The 25011-nt window shown below is 38.3% G+C and overlaps 1 protein-coding gene across 2 annotated transcripts in view; it reads left to right on the top strand.

The window, feature by feature from the left end:
* The window catches only part of LOC149528513 (metal transporter Nramp1-like), a 155899-nt gene that overhangs the window by 121066 nt on the left and 9822 nt on the right, over positions 1-25011 (top strand). For both annotated transcript variants that reach the window (XM_089808465.1, XM_089808466.1), the window contains one exon: positions 18997-19128. In XM_089808465.1, coding sequence (XP_089664591.1) covers positions 18997-19128 — 132 coding nt within the window. The remainder of the gene's footprint in view (positions 1-18996; positions 19129-25011) is intronic.

Below are 25011 nucleotides of genomic sequence, written 5' to 3'. Positions count from 1 at the left end.
TGGAAGTCCAAGTTTACTTTGAAAGATATAGCTCCAGGAAAGACTTCATCTCCATGAATTTCATGGTTGAGAAAATCAAGATTTCTGAAACCAACAAGTATAATGAGAAGATTTCTAAATGAAGGAAGATGGAGAAAATTGTATATGATGATTCGATTTAGGAGTATGCCATCACAATTGAAGGCTTGATAATGTTGAGCATGAAGAGATATTTTCTCATCCCCAAAGAGTTTATCAAGTCTAAGAGATAAAGATGTTGAGGTGGCACCCACTCCATTTCTAGCCAATTGGAAAATTACAACTACGTGTTCAAGCACATTCAGTCATATTATGCCAAAGTGTATGTAATTTCCGCTTTTTAGAATGGTCATGATAGTGGATGGATTTAGCCTATCACTAGATCCTTTTAGGCTAATATTGGTGACTAGAGGACCCTGTTGTGGGTTTTGGCTCCTTTTGGTGGGACGTACTATTTATAGTAAGTTAGTGGATGGTTCCGATGAGCTTAGAGGAGTTAGAGGAGTTGAATGATGCTCTTAATTTTTGCTTTTGGCTTCTCGTTTGGGCTCCAAGGATCTTGGAGGGAGCATCTATTTTTAGTAAGTCACACCGCCAGGTTCATTCATCATCTTTCTTCATTAGGATCACTCATGTGCTATCAGATTTCGATTCGGATTCTTCTTCAGTCATTTTCACAAGACGGATGAATTGTGACTATTATTTAATTAAATATGCTGAGGTTGCTATTTTTGCTGGTATTGTATATTGGCCACCTCAGTGTCATACCTCATTGAACCGGGTTGAAAAGTTTTAAATCTTGGGCATAGGAAAGAATGGCCTCATGTGCCAGAATATCATAATACAGCTGAAAAAGGTCTTTTTTGGAGCAAAAGGGAATTAATAAATTGTATTATTCAAATATATGCCTAAGTATAAAGCAAAGGGCTTTAAAGTGAAATGTGTCTTAAAGAAGTCATCTTCAATTATTATAAAAGCAATGCTTTGTGAGAAAGGAATTCATTCTATTTCTTATGTTATTTTATTGTGCATTTTGAAACAAGGGTTTCAACATTGGTGGATAATTGTGAATTCTTCACCGTTTTAGCACTTTGAATTTATGAAACACCAAGTGAATTGTGCCCTATCTGCTGAGTATTGGTCTGAGATTTATTTGAGGATTGAATGGTATCGTTGTATACCATTCAATTAATTATTTGACTTTGTTTTGGAGAGGGACTGGAATAAGTTTCATAGCGTTGAATCTGCTGCAACACTTCAGCGAATTTGGTGCCATTTTGAGGAGCTATACAGTGGCAGTGATCTGCATTTTATAGCTGTGATTTCATTATTTTGACTCGCATTCCAAGTCTATGTGTTGTGTCTGGTTTGCTGACAGTGTTTACCATTTTTTGGCTGCATATTTCAATCTTTTGTAGCAACGTTTCATGGATTGGGTTTGAATTCTTCACAATAAGACAGATGTGGTCTATTCTGAGGCTGTGGTAAATAATTTAGGAGTGACATTACAGTTGGAGACTATATTAATTATTGTAGATCATTTCCAGCCTTCAGGTTGAATCTCCTATATCATCCAGGTTTCCCAGGTTCATTAAATGTTCAGGATTTAAACTAAATGTTATTTCATGCCAAGTGTTTGTTAATATGTTTCTTGGCTGTAGGTATAGATTTACATGTAAAAATTCTGATACATGCATTTGAAATGATCTAGAGTAGTTGCCATTGCCTCTTGTTCTTTGTTTAGTCATCGTTCAGTTATTTTGCAAGCATTTGAACATCATTTAAAACCATTTCCAGCAAGCAAATACAATCTGAAAATTAAGGACAGCAAGATAGGCTTTTCATGCAAAGTGTTTGACAAAATGTCAAACATCTAAAAGTGAAGCAATATGATTGTAGCCGACAATTGGTTTGTAATCGACATTGGGTAATTTAAGTATTTTGTACTTGTGTTAGTGGGTAGATAGGAAGTGGGGAATGTGTCGGTTGGTTTCTAACCAACTGACCCCTTTATAAAGCAAATGGATACCTGGACTTTGTACATTCATGTTTTGGTAATATTAATAAAATAAAACTGCTCCTCGCCTCCATAGATATAACATTGTGGTATGGTATATTGGTGAACTTGGTGATAATAGTTGTAAGATATTCTGTAACTTCTGGTAGTAATTGCTCTCTACATTTTTGGCGCCGTTGCCTAAGTTCAAATCTGGAGGTATTGTGCTTGACAGGATGGACTAATGGGACGACCATTTATATCTTATATCCAAATTACTAATAGTGACGGAGAGGAGGAGGAAATAACTAGGGAGGATTAGTTGACATGTGACCTGGTGACAGCATGGGAGGTTGCGGTCGAGTAGTACGTGCAAAGGGAAGCCCGTGAGAGGAGGGTTCTTGAGAGCACGGTACGCGATGAACTCTCAGTGCCGCCGGCGGTGCATGATCTCCTAGGACAAATTCCTTGGCTTTTGGCAAGGAACCTTGTACATATTGAGGAAGAAAGAGCACAGATCGAGAGGGAAAGAAGAAGGCAACAGGTTCTTCTGAGAGGGCGTGGAATCCCAAAGGAGAGGAACCTAATAAGCCAAGAGAGAGAGACAGGCACTGAATTACTTCATGCCCCTAATTCCAAATATATACCGGAGGATAGTACCAGAGGATGAAACTGAGGAGGAAGTCACCCTAAGAACCTTACGTCTCTAGCAGCAAGAAGAGAGACGTCATAATTGGAGAGCACAAGAGGATTCCCATCAAAGTCAGGAAGGGTGGATTGAACATACTATTAAGGAACTAGCCAATTTGGTTATTTCAAACACACCAGAAAGGTAGTATGGGTGCCAAAAACTAGAAACCCCTGAACGGCAAGAACTTTCTCTAGACGAGATAAGGGGTGAGGAGTCTAGCCCATCGGGAAGTAGTGTTCCATTGGGACATAAACTTCTATCAGGAAGTGGAGTTCCATCGGGAGGAAACCTATTGGGAAGTAGTTTTCCATCAGGAGGTGAACTTCCATTAGGAAGTGATGTTCCATCAGGAGGTGGAAGTGGTGTTCCATCAGGAAGTAGAGTTCCATCGGGAGGGGGTGTTCTAGCAGGAAGTAAGGTTCGATCCAGCAAGGGTGTTCCATTAGGAAGTGGTGTCTCATATGGAAGTAAGGTTCCACCGGGTGGTGGTGTTCCCTCAAGAAGGCGGCAACAAGCAACGAAAATGGCAGTTGATAAATAAAAATTACCTAAATTTATGGGGGACGGATCAGAGGACCCTGCTCGCCATTGCAAAACCTATATAACTATATGGCAAGTGAACAGGAAGAATGATAGTAACGAATGGTTGAAGGCATTTCCTGCCACATTAAGAGGGATTGCCATAGATTGGTATGTAGACTTGGATGCTGGCAAAAAGAACACTTCGGATAACCTGCGTGGAGCATTTGAGGAGGAATTCAAATTGTTAAGAGATGATGATGAAATTGTCAAATCTATAACACCAGGCTAGATAAGAAGGAATCAGTGAAGGCTTATACCAGACGGCTAAAGGAACTTATCAGCAAATGGGACAATAAGCCTGCGGACGGGTTAAAGAAAAGATGGTTTATTGAAGGCCTCATCCTGTCCTTAAGAAAAAAAATGAAGATAGTCCCACCATCCACTTTTGGAGATGCTTGTACACGTGCCATGGATATTGAAAGTGAAAATAAAACCTCCAGAGGAGACAGCATGGAAGCTCTAGTGAGAGTTCGGAGGAGAGTGAGGAAGAGTCGAAAACGATCCAAGCCTTGAAAAAGGACCTTAAACGGGTAATGAAGGAAGTAGTTGGAACTAAGGATGAGAAGAAGGTAAAGACCTATGGTGCACAGATTGCGAAAAAGGTCATACCAAAGGAGCATGCCCGAGAAAGATGTTTTGCAAGATTTGCCAGATAGGGGGTCATGCAATCAAAGACTACCCTTATAACCTGAAAACAAGGAACGCCCAAATACTGTTTATTGGAGAACAGTTGACACCACCAGCAACTCACCTAAAGAACAATAATACAGAAGCTTCACCAGGGGGGTATAGGAATAACCGAAGAGGCAGTGCCAATAATAGTAATAACAATAGCAACACGAACACACCCGGACGGGAAATCCAATATTATTCTCGAGGATGGCCCATGATCCAATGCAGAAGATGCAACAAATGGGGCCATTTTGCTCGAGAATGTCAAAATTGAGGGGGACAGAATGGAGGAATGCTCTGCAAATGGTGTGGGCCGGGCAACCATGAGGATGCAAATTGCCCAAAGCAAAAAGGTGTGAACATGTTGGATATTGAAGAATCGGAAAGGGAGGTACTTGCAATAACAAGGATGAAAGCCAAGAAAGCTATGTACCTGGAGGTGACAGTGGAAAAAACAAGATTCGAGGAGGCAAAGTAGAACATCCAGAATGAGTTGAGAGGAGAAACAACAACTAAGCCAGCCAAGACCCCTAGGGGCAAGGGGGTACCTAACATCATAAGGAAAGTATTAGAAACCACCATTCCTGTCTCCATTGGGGAATTATTGGATACTCTACCAAAATTACAATTCGCATTGACACAAGGAACGTGACCAATGGAACAGGATCCCCAAGGGGAACCAGAGGCAGTAGAACAAGTGGAAACAGAAGCAGTAGAAGGGGTAGAACAAGAAGAAACTTCAGTGGAAAAGGAAGAAAATACCTTATGTACAACAGGTCTAGGGAGAGCGCCAGCAGTGGTAGAAATGGAAATTATGGGGTACAAACTCTCGAACACAATAATTGATGGAGGCTCAGGGGTGAATGTTCTATCGGAAGATACTTGGAAGGCAATCAAGAAACCTACCTTGTGGCAGCCCAAATTTCAGCTGGTAGGAGCAGATCACCATGGCAATAAACCGATTGGCACCTTGATAGGGCAAAAGGTAATAATAGGAACCCAACAATTTGTTTTAGATTTTGTGGTTATTACCTTGGTGAAGAAAGGATATGATGCTTTATTGGGGAGGGGATGGCTAGTAGTAGCAAAAGCCAATCACAACCGGAAACGAAACACCCTTTCTATTGAATCAAAGGGAAAGAAGTACATTATAGATCTCAAAAACCAGTTGGTAAGTCAGGACTTGGCATCTGACTCTGAACAAGAAGAGTATGAAGGGATGGAACTTGACGAGGAAGGAGTACTCAGGTTGGGAGAGTACTTGAAGGATGACACAGACTCCCTTAAGGGTTTATTTCACTGGCAGATGGGCGATTATGAAGTCTTCCAAGAAAATTGCAACGTGTTACAAATACAAGAATCAGAGGAACAACATCCAAAAGGGTATACGGAGTACAAAGAAGTTGCAACTGCCTTGAACATGACACCTGCCCACATTTTTGACCAAAAAGTGGAATACAAAGGGGCTAGTCTCCGGGCCTTAAACCTAGGAGAAGTAGGGCAAACCAAAGAAATCTTTATAGGTGATGATTGGGATCCTGTGCTGAAAGCGGGAGCCCTCAGAATCTTTATGGGATACAGAGATGTTTTCGCAAAGGAGTACCACCTGAGGTATGTGTCCACCGGATTCCCCTCATACTTGGAGCGAGGCTAGTGCAGAAACGACCTTATAGAATTAATAGAAACTATGCGAAGCGGGTAGGAGAGAAAATCACAAAGATGTTAGACGCAGGGATAATATTTAAAGTTCAGATAAGCGAATGGGTTTCTCCTATTGTAATATCACTCAAGAAGGATGGTACTCAAGTTCGGATATGTGTAGATTTCAGAAGCCTAAATGCTGTGACCATAAAAGACCCATTTCCCATTCCATTTACAGACAGCATTTTAGAAGAAGTAGCTGGCCATGAGATGTACTCTTTTATGGACGGATTTTCCAGGTATAACCAGATTAGTATTGCAGAGGAGGATAAGCTGAAAACTACATTTGTAGTGGAAGATGGGGTATACGCTTATAATAGGATGTCTTTTGGACTATCCAATGCATCGGCTACCTTCCAGCAAATTATACTACACATTTTTCATGGTATGTCAGTGGGAAATTTTAAAGCATTCTTTGATGATTGGTCGGCTTACAGTGGCAAGGAACACCACCTTAAAATTATTGGAGAAATGTCAGAGAGCGAGACTGGTGCTCAATCCTAAGAAATGTCGGTTCATGGTCCCACACGACAGACTTCTAAGACATATAGCATGTAAAGAAGGCTTAAAGACAGATCCAAACAAAATAAGGGTAATTTTGGAAATGGAGGCCCCCGAGAATGTGACAAGTATCAAATCTTTTCTAGGGCATGTCGGGTATTATTGGCGATTCATCAAGGGATTCGCTAAAGTATCACTTCCGTTTGAAAAGTTAACTAGGAAAGGGGAATGGTTTGAATGGAAGGAGCAGGAAGATGCCTTTCAAGAACTCAAAAAAGACTTGTCGAAGCACCTATCCTTATCTATCCTGATTGGGACAAGGAATTCCGGGTTCATGTAGATGCATCCAACTATGCTATATGGGCCACCTTGGCCCAAACAAGGAAGGGTTGGATCACCCTGTATATTTCGCTAGTAGGCTTTTGTCAAAAGCAGAACGAAACTACAGTACCACGGAGAGGGAAGCACCTGGTATGGTCTATGCAGTTCAAAAATTTAGGCACTATCTACTTGCTACACCTTTTACATTTTTTGTTGACCACCAAGCATTAATGTATTTAGTGAACAAACCAGTAATTCAAGGAAGAGTAAGTTAGTGGCTAATTTTGTTACATGAATTTACATTGAAAATTATAGTGAAACCTGGAAAAAATCATGTAATTGCTGATCAATTGTCTCACATCAAGTTACGGGAAGCATCTAGTAGTGGGATAAATGAGGATTTTCTTGATACTCACCTTTTTCAGATTGCATTGTTACCTACATGGTACGAACAGATTGGCCAGTACTTGTCCAAAGCTACATTTCCTCACGACATGCCCCCAGCAGAACGGAGAAAAATTGCCTTAAAAAGCCGTACATTTCAATTAATTGAAGGGTTGTTGTACAACTTGGACCAGATGGAATCCTCAAACAATGTGTGATGGAGGAAGAGATCCCAAGGGTTCTCAAAGAATCCCATGAAGGAGTGGCAGGAGGTCATATGCGACCAGATACCACGGCACGAAAAGTGCTCTTGGTAGGACTATGGTGGCCCACATTATATGTTAATGCCAAGAAATGGGTAGTAAGCTGTGACACATGCCAGTGAGTAGGTAAGCCGCTCAAAAGGGACTTCATGCTACTATTTCCATCTCAACCACAGGAATTATTTGAAAGGTGGAGAGTGAACTTTGTGGGTCCTCTACTGGCTAGCAAAACTCATCGGTGCAAATATATAGTGGTGGCCACAGAATACCTAACCAAATGGATAGAGGTACAGGCCTTAACAGACAATACCGCCCTTAGTACTGCTAGATTCCTCTATTAACAGATAGTCACCCAATTCGGGATCCCATTGCAGCTCACCAGTGATCGAGGAGTGCATTTTGTGAATCACATTATCCGAATGATGACCATTAAATATAAAATATTTCATTCTTTCTCTGATCCCTACTATCCAAGGGCGAATGGTCAGGTGGAAGCCACGAATAAAATATTGGTTGCTATTCTCTACAAAACTTGTGGTGTTGAAGGCTAGGACTGGGAAGAGCAAATTCTAGCAATAGTATGGGCCTATAGAACAACTTATAAAGGTACTATGGGACATACCCCATTTCAGCTTATGTATGGGCAGGAAGCAGTGATGCCAGTAGAGTATGTGGTTCCGAGCTTAAGGATAGCCATTCAGAATAAATTAAGTGACGAAGAAAGTCTCAAGGAGCGCCTACATCAGTTTCTCCAGTTGGAAGAAAAAAGAATAACCACCCAATGGTGCACAGAGGTGGCTCAGAAGCGACGCAAATTTTGGCATGACAAACATCTGAAAATGATGAATTTTCAACCTGGGCAACTTGTACTTCGGTACAACGGGAAGAATGAAATAAAGCCAGGTAAGTTTAAAATTCGTTGGCTGGGGCCTTACAAAATAATGGAAATAAAAGAAAATGAAGCGATAAAGTTAGCTACCCTTGATAACTAGCCAATTAAAGATTTGGTGAATGGGTCCAAATTGAAAATATATAAAGAACGAAAAGTTTCTGCCTACTTTATAAACACCCAAGACTTCAGCCAAAATCATTCTTTCTCCACCAAACGAGCAGAGTAAGGCAACTACAAGTATAGGGTAGAGGATTGGCATATGGCCTATCTGGATAGAAGAGTAAGGTGAAGTACAGCCAATCAATCCGTACGGAAGGAGTAGGGTTGTAGCTGTACGGAGGGTAGCGTATGGAATTCTTAGTCGGTCTACCCTCGTACGAACAGATTTCCAAATCAAACACAAAGCAACATATGGCATCCAATGTATGGCATTCAGGACAGACGTACGGCATCCAGGACAAACGTACGACAAGGCAGTGTTCTCGGTAGTGAGTGTAGGGCATGGTGGGAAAAATTAGGTGCAGATCATCCCCTTCGGAAGGCATTGGTCGCAGCAGAAGTGAACAAGATCATCTTTATACCGATCTTTGATTTGCATGAATTTGAACCTATCCTTCGAGATTTGATTACAGGCTATGATGGAGTAGGTCATCAATCTGTCATACAATATGCTTAGCACTAGGTGGTAGTTTCTTATTCCTCTGAAGTACTTAGTAGGGTTTTTGGAATCCCTAATAGGGGACAAGAGTTGAGCAAAGCACCTATGAGAGAAGACAAACGGAAATGGCTAAAACTCTTGTGTCGCCAGGATCTTAACAATGAGGAATGGGAAGGTATTCTGAAAAATAGTCGGGGTCTGAGAAAGGTTTTCATTGCAAATGAGGAATGGCGTTGCATGGTTGATTTGGTAAAAAGTAAGCTCATGGCTAGTAGCCGCACCTTTGATATTGCTCTTTGGCTATTGCCAGTAGTGGATGGCCTATCCTAAGGACAGATTTACGACTAGGCTCAACTTCTTTTTGATAGATTGCGGGAATTTCGGGAGTTGCGGCATAAAGCTTTTTACATGCCCCATCATGCAGTGGCCTTGTTCTTGGACGCAATTCGGCTTCAAGTCAGTAGTGAACATCGTGGGACATTGGTACCAGCAAGTAGAGTGGAACCGTACCGACCAGCGATGACTTATTGGCTACATCTAGACAGCTTGGGTGTGGGCTTCCAGGGTTGTGGTGAACCTACCAAAAAGAAAGCATGACAGGCCGTAGTAGTGGAAGTGGATGAGGACCAAGTTAGTTCAGAGGACACAGCGGGTGATACAGATTCCTCCTCTTCTGATTCCCAAGCAGCCAAGATTCGTCTGAGTCACTTATAAGGTACCCCAAGTGAAGTAGTGTTTCTGCCACCTACAACAAGGCCCCTTCCTATAGGGGTCGCTGAGGTTCCTCAGCCGACTTCTCCACTTGGTGATGTTGTGGTACCACCAACTTCTTCTACCAAAGATGCCAACTTAAAAGCAGCAAGTGGCTCGAGACACTTTCCGACATGGGGGGCTTCTAAGCTATCTATTCCAAGAATCAAGCCTCTTCTCTCACCAGATCAGCCTACTTGCACTAAGGTGATTGATTTAAGAGGACAAGTTCACTGTGGACACAAGGTACGATTACAGACACCTCTGGGACCCGAAGTAGTTCAGCTTGTGGCTCTTGTTGTTAAGTTAGCTGGAGGGGAGCACTCGAAGTACTCTTCCAGAACTCAGGTGACGATGGCAGGAGTAGATACTATCTTAGAAGAGGTTGACAAGTTGTTGGAAGAAGAGGGGTTGGTGTCATCCCTTGTGCCCTCATGGCTTGAGGAACCAGTGGAGATACAGCGGGGGCATGAGGAACCTTTGGTTCCGGCTTCTTTTGTAGCTCAGGCAGAAGGATTTCTTATGGAGTTATATAACTTGGAGGGTGTATTCACCGCAGCTGTAGCAGTAGCCTAGTTCATGCGAACTGACTGCTACACAGATTGGGGTCTCTCAGAACAAAGTAACTACAGCCAGGAAGATATTGCCACTACTTGGACCAACTGTTCTATCATTTCTCAAACCCAGGTTGCTTCCTTTCCTCTCATGGCCTCTTTGGCTACTATAGAGACTGCTTTCTAGAGTGTTTTTGTGGAAGCCCAGCGAGACAAACATCTTCATCAACAAGTCCAGGCAGAAAAGATTGCTCTATTAGTAGGTTGGCAGTTGGAGCGAGCTAAGTTCGAAGACAAGTTGGCAGCAGTAGAAGCTAAAAAGACGAATACCTTGCGGGTACTTCAAGGCGTTCGTACTAAGCAGAAGACGGTGGAGTAGGAGCTGCAACACTTGCGAGGCACTTCGAGTCCAAGGATGTCCTCCAATCCTTCTTCTTGAAACTTTTCTCAGTTGTTTTAGTGGTCCTCTGGAAGACGACTCTTTTTTGGGGGGGATATATGTAGCCGACAATTGGTTTGTAATCAGCATTGGGTAATTTAAGTATTTTGTACTTGTGTTAGTGGGTAGTTAGGAAGCAGGGAATGTGTCGGTTGGTTTCTAACCAACGGACCCCTTTACAAAGAAGATAGATACCTGGACTTTGTACATTCATGTTTTGGTAATATTAATAAAATAAAACTGCTCCTCGCCTCCATAGATATAACATTGTGGTATGGTATATCGGTGAACTTGGTGATAATAGTTATAGGATATTCTGTAACTTTTGGTAGTAATTGCTCTCTACAATGATTTTTGTTAGAGATAGGACCAGAAGGGTTCTTGAAATGGTATCAGAGCTTGCATGATAACTGTTTGACTAAATGTCAAACCACTAGAATTAAAGGTAGAACTGGTTGAGGTTCTTTATAGTGTACATGTGGAAAGCATCTAGTGCCTCCACCTAATCTATTTTCTCATTGGCTCTCAAAAGCATAGTAATGTTCTTATTGGCCCACAAGATGGTTCCTTCATATAATTGGATGATGATATGGCTACCCTAATTAGGGCTTGCAATGGATCAATCTAGACCATTGATCTTGACCCTTCATTGTAATTGAACAGCTATTAAAGGCCGAGGCATTCTCATTTGTAACTTATTATATTTGAGGCAAAGTAGGAGAGGAGACTTGTTGAAATTGTTGCCATAATGCTATCAAAGTAATTGTTGATTCATTGTTGGTCTTCATGGTGGATTACTTGTGTTGTTTCAGAGTATTACATGGTTTTTTCACTTTCTCATTAGATTAGATTTAATTTCATGTTAAATAGGAGTAGTAGTTGAATGGAAGATATTGTTGAATGATGATCAATGGTGGAGCTAGTATCTTTTAGTACTTGCTGATTGTAAGTAACAGTGCAAGCTTTATCTTAGCCTAAATTGCAAGCATTTAACTTATATTGGGATTGTTCATTTATACTACACCTTTATAGGGTATTTTAATGAGTATTGACAATGTGAGAACCATTCGTGTATCCTTGAAAGATAGCACCCTCCTAATGCCTGTTTTACATGATAAAGTAAGGATTGGTTAGAGAATCAGCCATTAATATTGTCTTACATTCTTAGAGTTAGATTAGATTCTCTAAACTCTTATCTCTTTACAAGTCATTTGGTTGGAAGAAGTCATAGTCAAGTTGGTAACCATTGAATGTACAGCGTAATCCTCTTTGTGATAAGTAGCATATCACATCATAAAACTAAGTGAAAGTCCATGATTAAGACAGAAGCTTGAGGTCGTCTCATTTGATCACACAATCCATTTACATTGTTTAGCATACGAGCATCCTTATTCAAGAGAGTTAGAAATTTCATATTCCATCTTGGAATATTAAGTCTTCAATTTTGAATGTTGTAGTGGATCAAAGCTCGCACCAAGAAATGCCCTAATAGAAGCTAGTTTGTAAAAGGAGGAAATCATATGAATCTAGTCTAGAAACTTAGAAATCCTTAACCTACAACTACAAATCTGATGTTAATTATATTGTAGCAGCTATTTATCCTTCAAAGCTTCCCAAATGGATTTATGACTTGTTAACGCAAATTTGTCCCACTATCAGTTTGATCCAATAATTTTCTCATTTGATTCTAAATGCAAATACAATCTATTTGTAGAATTACCTTTGGGTGGTCTCTCACACTTGTAGGCATTCAATCTCCAAGAGTTTTTTAACTCAAAAGCCTAGATCTGCTAATACACTCATCGTATAGCTCTCACATGCTCAAACCAGAAATTTTGAAATTTGGATGATCCAAAATGGTTTCCTCCATATTCTTTTATTTCTTTTTTCTCCTCTGAATACAATTCGGACCATTTAGGGTTTCGATAAATTTTATTTTTAAGCACAAATAATGCTTTTATTTCTAAATTATTCCCTAACCTAGAGAATCAATCTTCATGGAGGATTTATTTCGTCATTGTTAGGAAGTCCCTATTTTAAGTTATAAAATATAATTATCAACCTACAGAATTGTGCCAAGTCCCCTCTTAATGTAATTTTTTATTATAGTATTTTGTGACTATATGTAATCACTTTTTATTATTATTTTATTAAGTCTACCTTAGGAAATAATTTAATTATTTTAAAATTATTCATAACTTGCTCAATTGGACGCTACTTTGAATTTTGTTTGATGACACTTGTCAATAATAGCCTCAAAGATCAAAACCAATTTCACCTCGTCAAGGGGTGGCAACATTATAGAAGGTATCACATTTCGACCAATCACCATCTTGGGCGAGATACATGGAAGATGTTATGTACCCGACTGTTAGTTGGTAACTCTAGCTCGTAAGCCACCTATTTATTCAATCTCTGTCTGACCATTTGCCTAGGGGTGGTAGCTAGTTCTTGGAGTTAGCTTGGTTCCATCGCGCCTAAACTACTATAAAAAATGATTGGCGATCTTGTTGCCCCTACCACTGACTACGCTCCTCGGCAACCCATGATGTCTAAGTATTTCCTAGAAGAAAAAGTCTGCCACTTGTACTACTGTATATCTAGTGGTGATTAGAAAAGTGTGCAAATTTAGTAAGTCTCTTTGCCACAACATAGATGCAATTTGTGCCTTGGGCTTTGAGCATATTCTATAATAAAGTCCATTGAGATACACTCCCACTTCTTGCCCAAAATGGGTAGGTGCCATAATAAACCCGAAGGAAAATTGTGTTGTTTATTTTGTTGGTAGGTAGGGCACTCATGTACATATCTAAGGACTTTTGACTTAAGCCCATTTTGAGTGAATCTCTCGCATCTCTCAGTGTCTAAAAGTACCCTAGATGTCCGACCATGGGTGCATCATGAAAAGCACGTAATGTCAGTCTCTTCATTTTTCGATCTTGGTACTAAAAGGATTTGCCCTTTGTAACAACTCTATATCTATCATGTTGCACTGTCCCTTGAATAATACCAGTAGGCAATGTGTACTTTGGATACTCAGCAAAAATGAAATTTTGCTAATCTTCTACAATCGCTCCAATAGAATACAAGTGAGGTCTCCTCGATAAGGCATCAACAAAAATATTTTTCTTCCCATTCATATAATCAATATCAAAATTGTAAGCCGAGAGCTTACTGACCTATTTCTCATGATGATTGTTCAGATCTTGGTGACCAAGGAATTGTTTTGGGCTATTATGATATGTTTTTTACTACAAGTTTGTTACCCACAAGGCATTGCTTGACTGTTTGTTACCCCAAGTCCCTCTCTTGAGTCATCACACCGTAACTCAAAAGGCCTAGTGAAATCAAGTAATGCAAGCAGTGGGCACGAGCTCATCAATTGCTTAAATTGAGCAAAACATTGTTGTGTCTCCTTAGTCCAAATGAAAGTCTCATTCTTTGTGAAATCTATGAGTGGTGTTGCCTGTTGTGAAAAAATCCTTCACAAAGCACCTATAGAACCTACATAACACAAAAAGAAAACTTAAGCTGTGTGAGATACTTGCATGGGGGCTAATCAACAACGGCTTGGATTTTCTCTGGATCAACGTTGACTCTCTTTACACCGATAATATGTCCTAAATAGATCAACTTTGTCATCCCGAACTTGCACTTGGACTACTTGGTGTACAAGAACTCCCTCCCATAATGTCTAGTGCCTCCTATAGGTGTCTCAAGTGCTTCTCTAAGTCCAATTGAATACCAAATTGTCATCAAAAAAGATTAAAACAAACCTTCACAACTAATGTTTTAAATACCTTGTTTATATAGGACGAATATTAGTTTGATCCAGTAATTTTCTCCTCTGATTCAAATTGTAAATGCAATCTTCCTGTAGAATTACCTCTGGGTGTTCTCTTACGCTTGCAGGAATTCAACCGATGAGAGATTTTGTTCTCAGAACCCTACATCTTCTGATACACTCTTCTCAAAGCTCACACACTAGTTCAAACTGGAAATATAAAAATTTGGATGATCCAAAATGGTTTCCTCCATATTCTTTTATTTCTTTTCCCCTTCCCAACACAATTTGAACCATTTAGGGTTTGAATTTTTTTATAACACAAATAATGCTTTTGTTTCCAAACTATTCCCTCACCCAAGGAATCGAACTACATGGAGGATTTATTTCATCAGTGCCAAGAAGCCCCTCTTTTATGTTATAACATATAAACCATCAACCTAGGGAATTGTGCCAAGTCCCCTCTTATCATAACTTTTATTATAATATTAGGTGCCTATATGAAATCACTATTATTATTATTTTATTATGTTTTACTAAGTAAGTATTCTAATTATTTCCAAATTATTCATAACTCGCTCATATGGACCCCAAACTGAATTTTGTTTGATGACAGTTGTCCACTGATGTTGTTTTTCCTACAGTGAGCTAACTGATAGTCTCCTCCTAAAATTTTGGAAGCCATCCTTAGATGTAGGAACTACACCAAAAGTCTCTAGGCTGGTTGTAGAAATCTCCTGATGCATCCTGATTGACTCCTAATCAATCCCTAAGAAATAAATACTCCTAAATTTTAGGAGGCTGTTCCAAACTAGCCAAATTGGCTCACAAAGCCCGTGCATAACTCAATGAGCCCCTTTATGGGTCCCCTATACAATCTGTTGGCCTACGAGAACCATATAATAGGCTAGCGTCCATTGGTAACCAAATTGGCTAAGGAAGGGACATTACAAGATTCCAGGACAAGAGTAATTTAACATGTCAATGAAAAGATTCCCAAAGTGAAGAGGATGAGGAAGTGGAGTTGAAATGAAATTTACACAATAAGCATGCTGAGGTAGCACTTACTCATCTTCAACCAATCAGAGGATTCAAATTTGACATGTACAAATTCATCTAATCAAATTATTCCAAGCAGACACGTGGAATGCATTTAATGTTTTCCCCCATTGAATTTTCTCATTTGTCCATCCTCAAGAGAATATGTATTCCAAAGCCATGTAATTTTCTCATTGGCCAACATTTAATATCTGTAAGTGGTAGTTAGGGAGAACCTGTATTAGGGTTATTTATATAATTTGGGCCGTTGATCTTGAATCAATCTAGGCCATCCATTGTACGTGAAGCCGCTGTATAAGGCTTGCTCATTCATTGGTAAAGGGAAACTTTGGAGAAAATGTTGCTGAGATGTTACCAAAATGATTGCAAATTCATTGTTGTTTCATGATGGACGCTTGTGTAATTTTGGAGTGTTGCATGGTTTTCTACTTCTCAATTAGATATGTTTTGTTTATGTTAGGTGAGTAGAACATGAATGATATTATTGTTTATGGCTCATGGCAAAACTGTATGTTCATAGCTTTTATTACTTGTTGATTGCAAGTAACTGTGCAAGTTTAGGGTGAACTCGTTGCAAGCTCTTAACTTTAATTGCTTCATGCTCATTGTTTTGCATGTCTTATGGTTTTGATGTGTATAAGCAATTTGAAAATTATCCACACACCGTTAGTAGATAACACCTTCTGTTGTGTAGCTTAATTTGGCAAAGAAAGGAGTGGTTCAGTTTCACCATATCATCAATAATCACTAATATTTGTAGAGTTAGAGATAAAATTAGCTTAGACTTCTAAAACTCACCCTTTTGCACATTTTTCAAATCATTGTCAGAAGTAGTTGAATGTTTGAAATTGCCAAATCATTTGCATTTAGAAAGTTAAAGTCCTTGCATTACTACTAGCAAATTACATCACATTCACTAGGCAATATCCAACATAAAATACCAGTTTACAGTATAAACCTTAGGGCTGCGTTGCCTGATCACACAATTGCCATATTGTTTAGCACATGAGGTATCCTTGTTCAAGAGAGGATAGGATAATTAGTATTTTATTTTGCATGTTGGAGTGGTCAGAAGACTCAAATCAATAGCTAGCAGTAACAACAATCAATCAAGAACTTGAGGCAGTGGTTGCACTTCTCTACCTCAAGTCAAGGTGAATGTACATCATTATTAGCTAGCTACCTAGGAGAGAATAAGTAAGTGTTCTTATTATCCTACCTACATTAAATAAATAGGTAAAATATCATACTTAGAACAGAACTTATCTAAGGTCAACAAAATATTAGTATCAATTCTCAGTTAAATGTAACATAGGATGGAGAAAAATGGGTTCCACTTCCAACAATTAGGCTTGATTGGGTAGCCATGTACATAAATCTCTCGTAAATTAAAAATAGATCCTGCTACAGAGGAATAATCCCCCAAGAAGAGAGAATAGCCCCCTAAAAATAGTGAGGGAAGATACCTCCCTCGAAATAAAGAGGGGAGGAGGAATTAAACCATGTAGCCTACCCAGGAAAACTAGCCTCCTAATGTCCTTCGCAAGATTCAACATAATAGAGAGATAATGTGAACAAAAAAATTCTCAAATCCAGTCTGGAATGAAGGGTGGAAATAGCAAGAACTCTAGAAAGTGCTCAAATATCTCCTAGTTAGTGCTTAGATGTAATAAAGTCTGACTAGAAATCCTAGGCCTCACTATAGATGATGGCAATAAGGAAGCCTTAAATGGAGGAGAGAGAGTAAGAGGACCTATGAGCCCCCTCATTACTTGAGAAGTTATTTCATCCAACCTATCCTTCGCTTGTTTTCCTTATTGAAGATGTTTCCAAAATGTTTTTTTTCTGCTGTTTAGCTCAAATATGACAAACTACAATGTTTTGAAGAAATGTACATAGAAGTGCCAAAAGAGGACATGCCTTCCACCCAAAATCAGCAATAAGGTGGGAACTGATGCATCCCTCCAAGATACATCAGCTGAAACTTTAAGGGGGGTTTCCTTCAATTGGAGAAGGGAGAAGACAATTTGATAGGTCAGTGAGTGATTCCCTCCATCGTAGTAGTTTAAAGGAAGCAATCAAACCATCATGTAACCAATTATCAGAAACCATAAATTTGTTTGGACACTCAGAATAAGAATTGAGGCAACATATTTAATTTTTCTGTGTAAAAAGACTAGATATAGTTTTAAGTTTTAACATCTAAAAGTTTAAGGAAACGTAATTTCTTAACATGGATCAAGAGGGTCCAACTGATTTAAGCCACTTCTATTTTTATTTAAGCTAAAAATAACATTAAAGCTACTTTCCAAGACTCAAGGAGAGGAAGGAAACAAATAATGGAAAAACCTGCTATGATTCTAGAGATGGCTCTTCCCTATTGGAATCCTATTACTGCAATAAATACTCTAGTGCTTCATATTGTTGGGGAGAGACCTTTCAAACCCAAAATTTTAGTGCATTTTGGAGACAGTAGCAACCCTGATAATCCTCTCCCGCCTCTATAATAGGGGTTGGCTCTCTTAACAGTAGGAAAAAATCAATTGAAAAAGAGAGTGAAAGTAAATAACAGTGAGTAGCAGACTTCTTGCCTTTATCTGAAGCAGCTTGAAAAATGTAAGGCAACCCATATTCCCCAATATATACACTCTTTCTCTGTTACAAAATCTATTTGAATTGCCATGAGTTTAAACTGTTGTAATCTTTATTTTTCTATAATAAATTTCTACCTTGTTTTATAAAAAAGCCATAAAAGTGAAAATTAAACTAAAAGTTGTGAAAACCTTCAGTTATTTATCACAAATGACTATTTTCTGTGTTCATTTAAATTTTTAATGTGTTAAATCATCTCATAAACCTTAGCTGTGGAGCATTCTTTTTTTCCTTGTTTGAAGAAAATGTGCGAAGTCTTGTGTGATTTTATAATTTATTTGATGCCCCTTAATCATTGCCATGATAAACAAAAGAGATTTGGGGAAGAATTTTGTTTGTTGGTCTTGCCATTAATGTTCCCCCATATTCTATTCAAAGTTAATCTTATCAAACTTTCAGTTTACATGAAATGAAATTCCATCTGTTCTATAAGGATAAGCTTTGAGCCATCTAATTATAAGCTTGTATTCTAATTTGTTTCCACGTATCTATCATATTTAATAATTTGGCTATATTAGGGGGGTTATAATTATGCTTAAAACTAAATACCATCCTTTCTTCTCTCCATCTCTCCACCGTACATAATTGAAAAGCAGCACTTGGGGACCCATTAATGAGGAGTCGTTGCTTTCAGAACCAATTAGATTGCACTCTATGTTCCCTATGTTTTCTAATTCCCGAAAGGTTCACCAAATAAAGAGAAGGGCCATATGAATTGTGTCGAAGTTAGATTGTTGGGAATAGTGTCCCTGAGTTTTGTGCATTGTTTTACTAGCTACATATTTTAAAGTGATTCTTTTCCCTCCAGAATTATTTCTTAAGCAGCATATTGGCTAATACCATTGTCATTGTAGATGCTTGTTCATTTCTTTCACAATTAGTTTAGTTTATGCAAACATTGTATGTTAAATTAGTTCTGTACAAATAAATTTCATATTTTTTTCCTGAGATTTAAATGTTTTTTCAATAGGCTTACTGTATTACATTGTTACATAAATACAGTACTCTATTTATGCTTAGAGGTGATTTATTAGAGCAGAAACACAATAATAAAAATCAAATGGGTGATGATTTCGTAGGGTTTTCTCAACTTGAGGTTCAAAACTTGGCTTCGTAATCTGATAACTCGATGTATTGCAATTGTTCCAAGTTTGGTTGTTGCTCTCATTGGAGGCTCTTCTGGTGCTGGCCAGTTGATCATTATTGCATCGGTAAGTGCTACAGTTCCTCATCATCTTATCTTATGTTGTAGTTGTGGTTGAATTCATGATTCTATGTAATAAATGAAATTCGTTGTGAAAGTTGCATGTTTCCATGATGGTATCTTTGAACATGTCCATATGTTATGATACAGACCTGCCAATTTGACATTTTTCCCAGAATATGGAAATCAGTACGCTAATTTGCTAGTTAAAACTGAATGCAAGGTTGAAATTATTTATTGCACACAGTTCAATTGTTCGCTATTGGATTCCCAATGAGGCCAAGATTTATGGACACTTTTCACAAGGAAATTCCCCTCTCAGCTTATGAGAGTTGAGGATCATGGAGGAGCTGCTCTTTTCTTTAATTGGGTAAATCAAATGTTTTCTCATGGGCTAGGGATTAACGTATATAATGCAAAAACACAAATTTTAACAGTTCATGCATTGATGACAAAAGATATATTACCTTCTATAAATTCTCAAATTATAATCATATAAATGATAATTACATAATTAATGTTTTTTTTTTTTATCGGTAAACGGCCAAGGCCTTGATTAATTTTATTAATTAAGAAATTAAGTTAGAACATCTTTCTCCATTCAAATGGGCACTAGTAGGAAAGAACGGAGAAGAAAACCTCCAGTCTAGCCTGGGACAAAAGTCTTTTATTAATACATCTTAAAAGGGGCATACCCTAGTCAAATCACCTTATTATTAATTGCACCTACATAAGAGAACATTTTAAAAGGGGCATACCCCGGTCAAATTATAACCTATTAAATTACATTTTATCAGATTGCTTATCAAGCATTAATATATAAAATTGGAATTTGAGACAAGAGTCGCTAATTTACCGCCTTTCCTCCCGAACTGAGCAAGGCACTCATCCTTCTTTGCATATCAGAACATGGTTAGAAGAAATATGACACAACGAGAGTGATAAAGACACCTAAAATAAATAAACAAAAAAAACAAGACAAATAAAAGAAAGGAGAAAAAACCAAGGAAATAAAACCAAGGAACTACCTAAGAAAGAAAAAAGATATAAGATAAAAGAAAAACCCTAAATAAACTAACAACTAAAAACTAAACTAAAGAAGCATAAACCACCGAAGAGGACCTCTAGAGCCTACAAACAAGCGAGCCAATCCAAGATGGGTATGCCCAACCCGAAACAAGCCAAAGGAGAGACTAAAACAATGTCTCCAAATCAAGCTGGGAAAGAGTAATCGAACTCACCACCACATTAGTTGGAGTATACTTACAAAAATGGAAACCAGACATAAACATACCAGCAGAACATGGGACCATTGACCAGAAGGCTTCTTCCTCAGTAGGAATGCCGAAAATAGAGGCAAACTCAACCTAACTGGCAATAAACCAGAGGCTGAGAGACAACTAACCCTACTAGACAAAGATCAGAGAGGGATACGAAAGGAGAAGAAAAAAACAGAAAACTAACAAGAAAAGCCAACAAAACAAACAAAAATAGAAAGTTAACCACAAAAACAAACCTACACCTGAAAGACAGAATAGCACGACGAACATGAATCATAGCTATTCTGACTATGAAAGGATAAATTCCAAAACTTATTACCGACTCCACAAAAATGTTCTCCACTTGTCGTAAAATAACGTATGAAATCCATACATCAGAATGACAATTAGAAATAACCAGTCATATTGATAATGCGTAAATTAAGCCTCATAATCTGAAGAAAAACCTATTAATCAGTATTCACTCATTTAGGGCAATATAACAAAATTAATCCATTCAATTCTATAGAGGAAACGAGTAATTATATAGCCAATAGGAATTAATTGAAACCTAGAAAAGTGCATGTAATATATAAAAGCCACAAAAGACTAAACATATAAGAAACTATGAATAATATGATATTATTACTATAACCAGATTACATAAAATTACATGTTGTCTATATCTACAAAAACTTGCCGTCATTTCTTAATAAGTCTGGCCCCACCGAACAAGACATCACTAAACTATATCAAAAAGAAAAATGTATGCCCCTGCGGATGCTAAAGCAAAATATACATCAAATGAAACATATCAAATCTACCACTAAAGCCTAAGTCGGACAACAGAAACCTAAAACCAGGGGCTAGATACCAGCCGATACTTACAACAAACATCCAGCTAACCCAAATTCCGAACCAACCTATACAAAATACCGAAAGATCAGACACAACAAAAACCCATCTGTACCTCCCTTATTTCTTCCAGTAGATCATGATGACCTCTACCACATTGCTTGGGTTTTCAGCCCTGAAGAAACGGGGAAATTCAAACATCGATTTCTCTCTGGTGATATTTTCGATGTTGGGAGTACAAAAATCCAAATTGTCAATGTTATCAAATACCATGCCTGGGTGAATATTAGCCTTATGCATGGTGAGGTAATTGACAATCCACCCACTACCCATTACCGTAGCAATCTTCCTCCAACCCATAAGAAAATTGAAGCAAGTTTCCATCGTGGACCATGCCAAATTGAAGGCCACTCTATCCTTGATTATTAGGGCTGGGCGTTTGGGAATATTTGCAATGATCAGGCTTCCCGGGAGCTGCTCCATATATTCCTCAAGGAGGGGTAGACATAAATTCTCATCTAACCCCATGATAGCTTCCTCAATACCTTTACACTAGGTGGATTGAAATATGTTAAGGCATAGTCGGATCATGGCCCATTTCCTGAATCCAACTTTTGCCATGCACTCGATAAAAATGCCTATGACATCATTGTTGATCCTTCAAGAATGATCATATTTAAACACACCTTCACCAATTGCTCTACTGACCACAATTCTGGACATGCCGTCCACCTTCCTGAGTATGTTATTCCACCTCTCCAGTTTCACATTTCCAAGGAACGCCATAGTCCTCTCTTCAGATGAATGGAAGACACAGATATTGGTATCCATTGCCACACTCTGCAAACCCTATCTAATAGCAACACCAATGTGAAATAATGAAAAGAAAACTAGTAAAGAAAGTCCTCAAAGATCCTGGAAACTTGAACTAGCTGTCCAGCTGTCCCACATCAAATCATAATTAAAAGACAGCCTGTCGGCATAAAGCTTTGAAATCCCTAATTATGTAATCAACTACTTATGCACAGAAGATAGCTATCTAGATCATTAAAAATAATGTACCATCTCCCATGAAGAGGAATAAAAGTACATCTAAATACTTAAGAAACCCTTAATAACCGACCAACATATTACTAATACATCGCATGTGATTATATATATAAGTAATAATGTCCTAAAAACTGACTGGCCCTAAAACTATACAAATTATAAAATCTATACCACTCCTAGACCAAACTATCAACACTAACTACAACCCAAAAGAAACTAATTGCTTCTAAGATTAAGACTAAGCACTTAAATATTTGGACCAAATATTAGAAAATTAGAGCCATCCGCCCCTGCATTTGCTAAAGAGTCTGCCTTGCTGTTACCTTCTCTGTAAATATGGCATATCCTTGAATCTTCGAACTTATCAAGCAAATGGAGAACTTCTTCTAGTCTCGAATTGAGAATCCAGTTAGGAGTTGATCTATTCCTGATTGCATTTAAAACTATTTGAGAGTCACCTTCAATCATAATTTTTGTAATACCTAATAGAAGACAAATTTTAAGACCTTCTTCCAGAGCAGTGAACTCAGCCATATTATTAGAGGTAGGAGAGATCAACATTGCTTTTTTAGCTAACCACTTACCAGAGTCATTATTGATTATACATTTGATATCGGCTATTCCTGGGTTACCTCTAGCGGCTCTGTCAAAAATAAGCTTTGCCTAGCCCTTCAAGGGGGAAGACCATTTACAGTTACTTCTTGCCTCCTTATTTTTATTGAAGTAGATCGTCGGGGGATTAATCAATTTAGGCCACTTCTTTTTAATTAGACCATCCCATAATGAGAAGGAATCTTCTTCAAAATGAGCTTTCTTGAGATAAGAATTAATCGTCTCCACAATACTTCTATTTTCAGAATCAATTCTTTCGATTTCATCTCTTTATCACAAAAAGTCCTATTTCTTTCTTTCCAGATCTCCCACATGAGGATAGATGGGCTAATATTCTAGAGTTTACTATAAACACCCTTACAAATGCAAGTTGACCACCCAATAAGAAAATCCTTAAGATTTTTGGGGAAAGGAGAGAGCCAGCCAAATTTATGAATGAGCCATACCCAGCACTTGCATTTATAAAGACATTTGTAGAGGAGATGGTCCACATCCTCACATTCATCCTTACAAAGAATACATCTAGATGGCCCCACCAAACCAATTTTACTTAGTCTATTAACAGTCAAAATCCTATTTTGAAAAGCTAACCATAAGAAGAAACCAGCTTTTGGTAAACAAGCAGAATCCCAACACAAATTAAGGGGGATTTCTACTTCCTCCCATCTTTTAGAATTAATCAAAGCTTTATAACCGTTTTTAACACTATATTTACCATTATTTGATGCAACCCAGATCAATTTATCCTTCCTATCCGTCTGCTTGACTTTTTTGGATTCAATAATGTTTTTATAAGCTAGAGCCTCCTCAGGATCTAAATTTATGCCTTCCATTGATTTCCAGGTCCAAGATGATTGGTTGTCCGTGATAGACTTAATTTTGTAATCACTAACTTTCCTTCCCCAGCAAGTGGAGAGTTTTTCTTTGAGACTAATAGGTGCAAGACATGAGTCTAATGGCAGATGTCCATCCCATGAGTCTTCCCAAAACAAAGCATCTTCACCCTTTTCGACAGCCCAAGTAAGAAATTTTCTTACTAGATGACGGCACTTAACCATAAAATTCCAACTTTCTAATCCCTTGGGAAGGGTCTTCATTCTGAAAATCGAGCTGGGATCTTCTATGGAAAGATACTTATTATAGAAGATCTTGGCCCATTTTTGCTCTCTTTCCGAATAAATCCGCCAAATAAGTTTAGCCCCTAACACTGCGTTCTGCCATAGGAGATTCTTGATACCTAACCCCCCAAACTCCTTTGGTTTACAAATATTATCCCATTTGATGAGGGCCAATTTTTTAGATTCCTCACAATCATTCCAAATGAAGTTTCTAAGCTTGACTTCAAACTTGTGAAGGAGGTGTTTGGGGAGGGGCAGACAAGAAAGCGGATAGGTAGGAATGGCTAATAAGACCGATCTGATCTTGATGCTCTTTTCCGCTTTCGTAAGCCATTTATCTTTCCAACTACCAATCCTCACATCCAATTTTTCCAAGGTGTTATTCCATACCTTGTCTGATTTAGAACTCTTCTCTAACTCTATACCGAGATACTTACAAGGAGACAAATTTGATCTTCAACCTTGGTTTCCGTATTGATAAAAAATATATCTGATTTGGCTTCATTAACTTTTTGCCCGGAGGCTTTCATGTACTTCTCGATGATTGACTTTAAATTTATTGCTTCCTTTTGAGAGCTTTCTCCAGGCAAGATTGTGTCATCTACATATTGCTGATGAGTGATGTTAGGTATATTCTTAGTAATAGCTACTCCTTTAATTTCTTCAGTATTATATGCCTTCTTAATGGCTCTCCCAAAAGCTTATGCCATAATGATACATAGAAACGGGGATAAAGGATCCCCTTGTCTAATACCCCTTGAAATTTCAAAAAAACCTTCAGGAGATCCATTAATTAGGACAGAAATTTTAGTGGTAGAAATACATTTGAGAATTAGATTAATCCATTGACACGAAAATCCAAATGCTTCTAAGGTTTTACAGAGGAAACGCCAATCTACCATATCATAAGCTTTCTAAATGTCCAATTTCATAAACATGCAAGCCTCTTTATTTTTAATGACCGAATGAATTGCTTCCTGGATGATAATGATACCA

The sequence above is a fragment of the Cupressus sempervirens genome, chromosome 11 (genome assembly GCF_028749045.1).
Source record: "Cupressus sempervirens isolate cs-2001-9-10 chromosome 11, ASM2874904v1, whole genome shotgun sequence".
In the NCBI taxonomy this organism is placed as follows: domain Eukaryota; kingdom Viridiplantae; phylum Streptophyta; class Pinopsida; order Cupressales; family Cupressaceae; genus Cupressus; species Cupressus sempervirens.
Note: the sequence above shows the minus strand (reverse complement) of the source record. Positions and strands in the feature narration are given on the sequence as shown.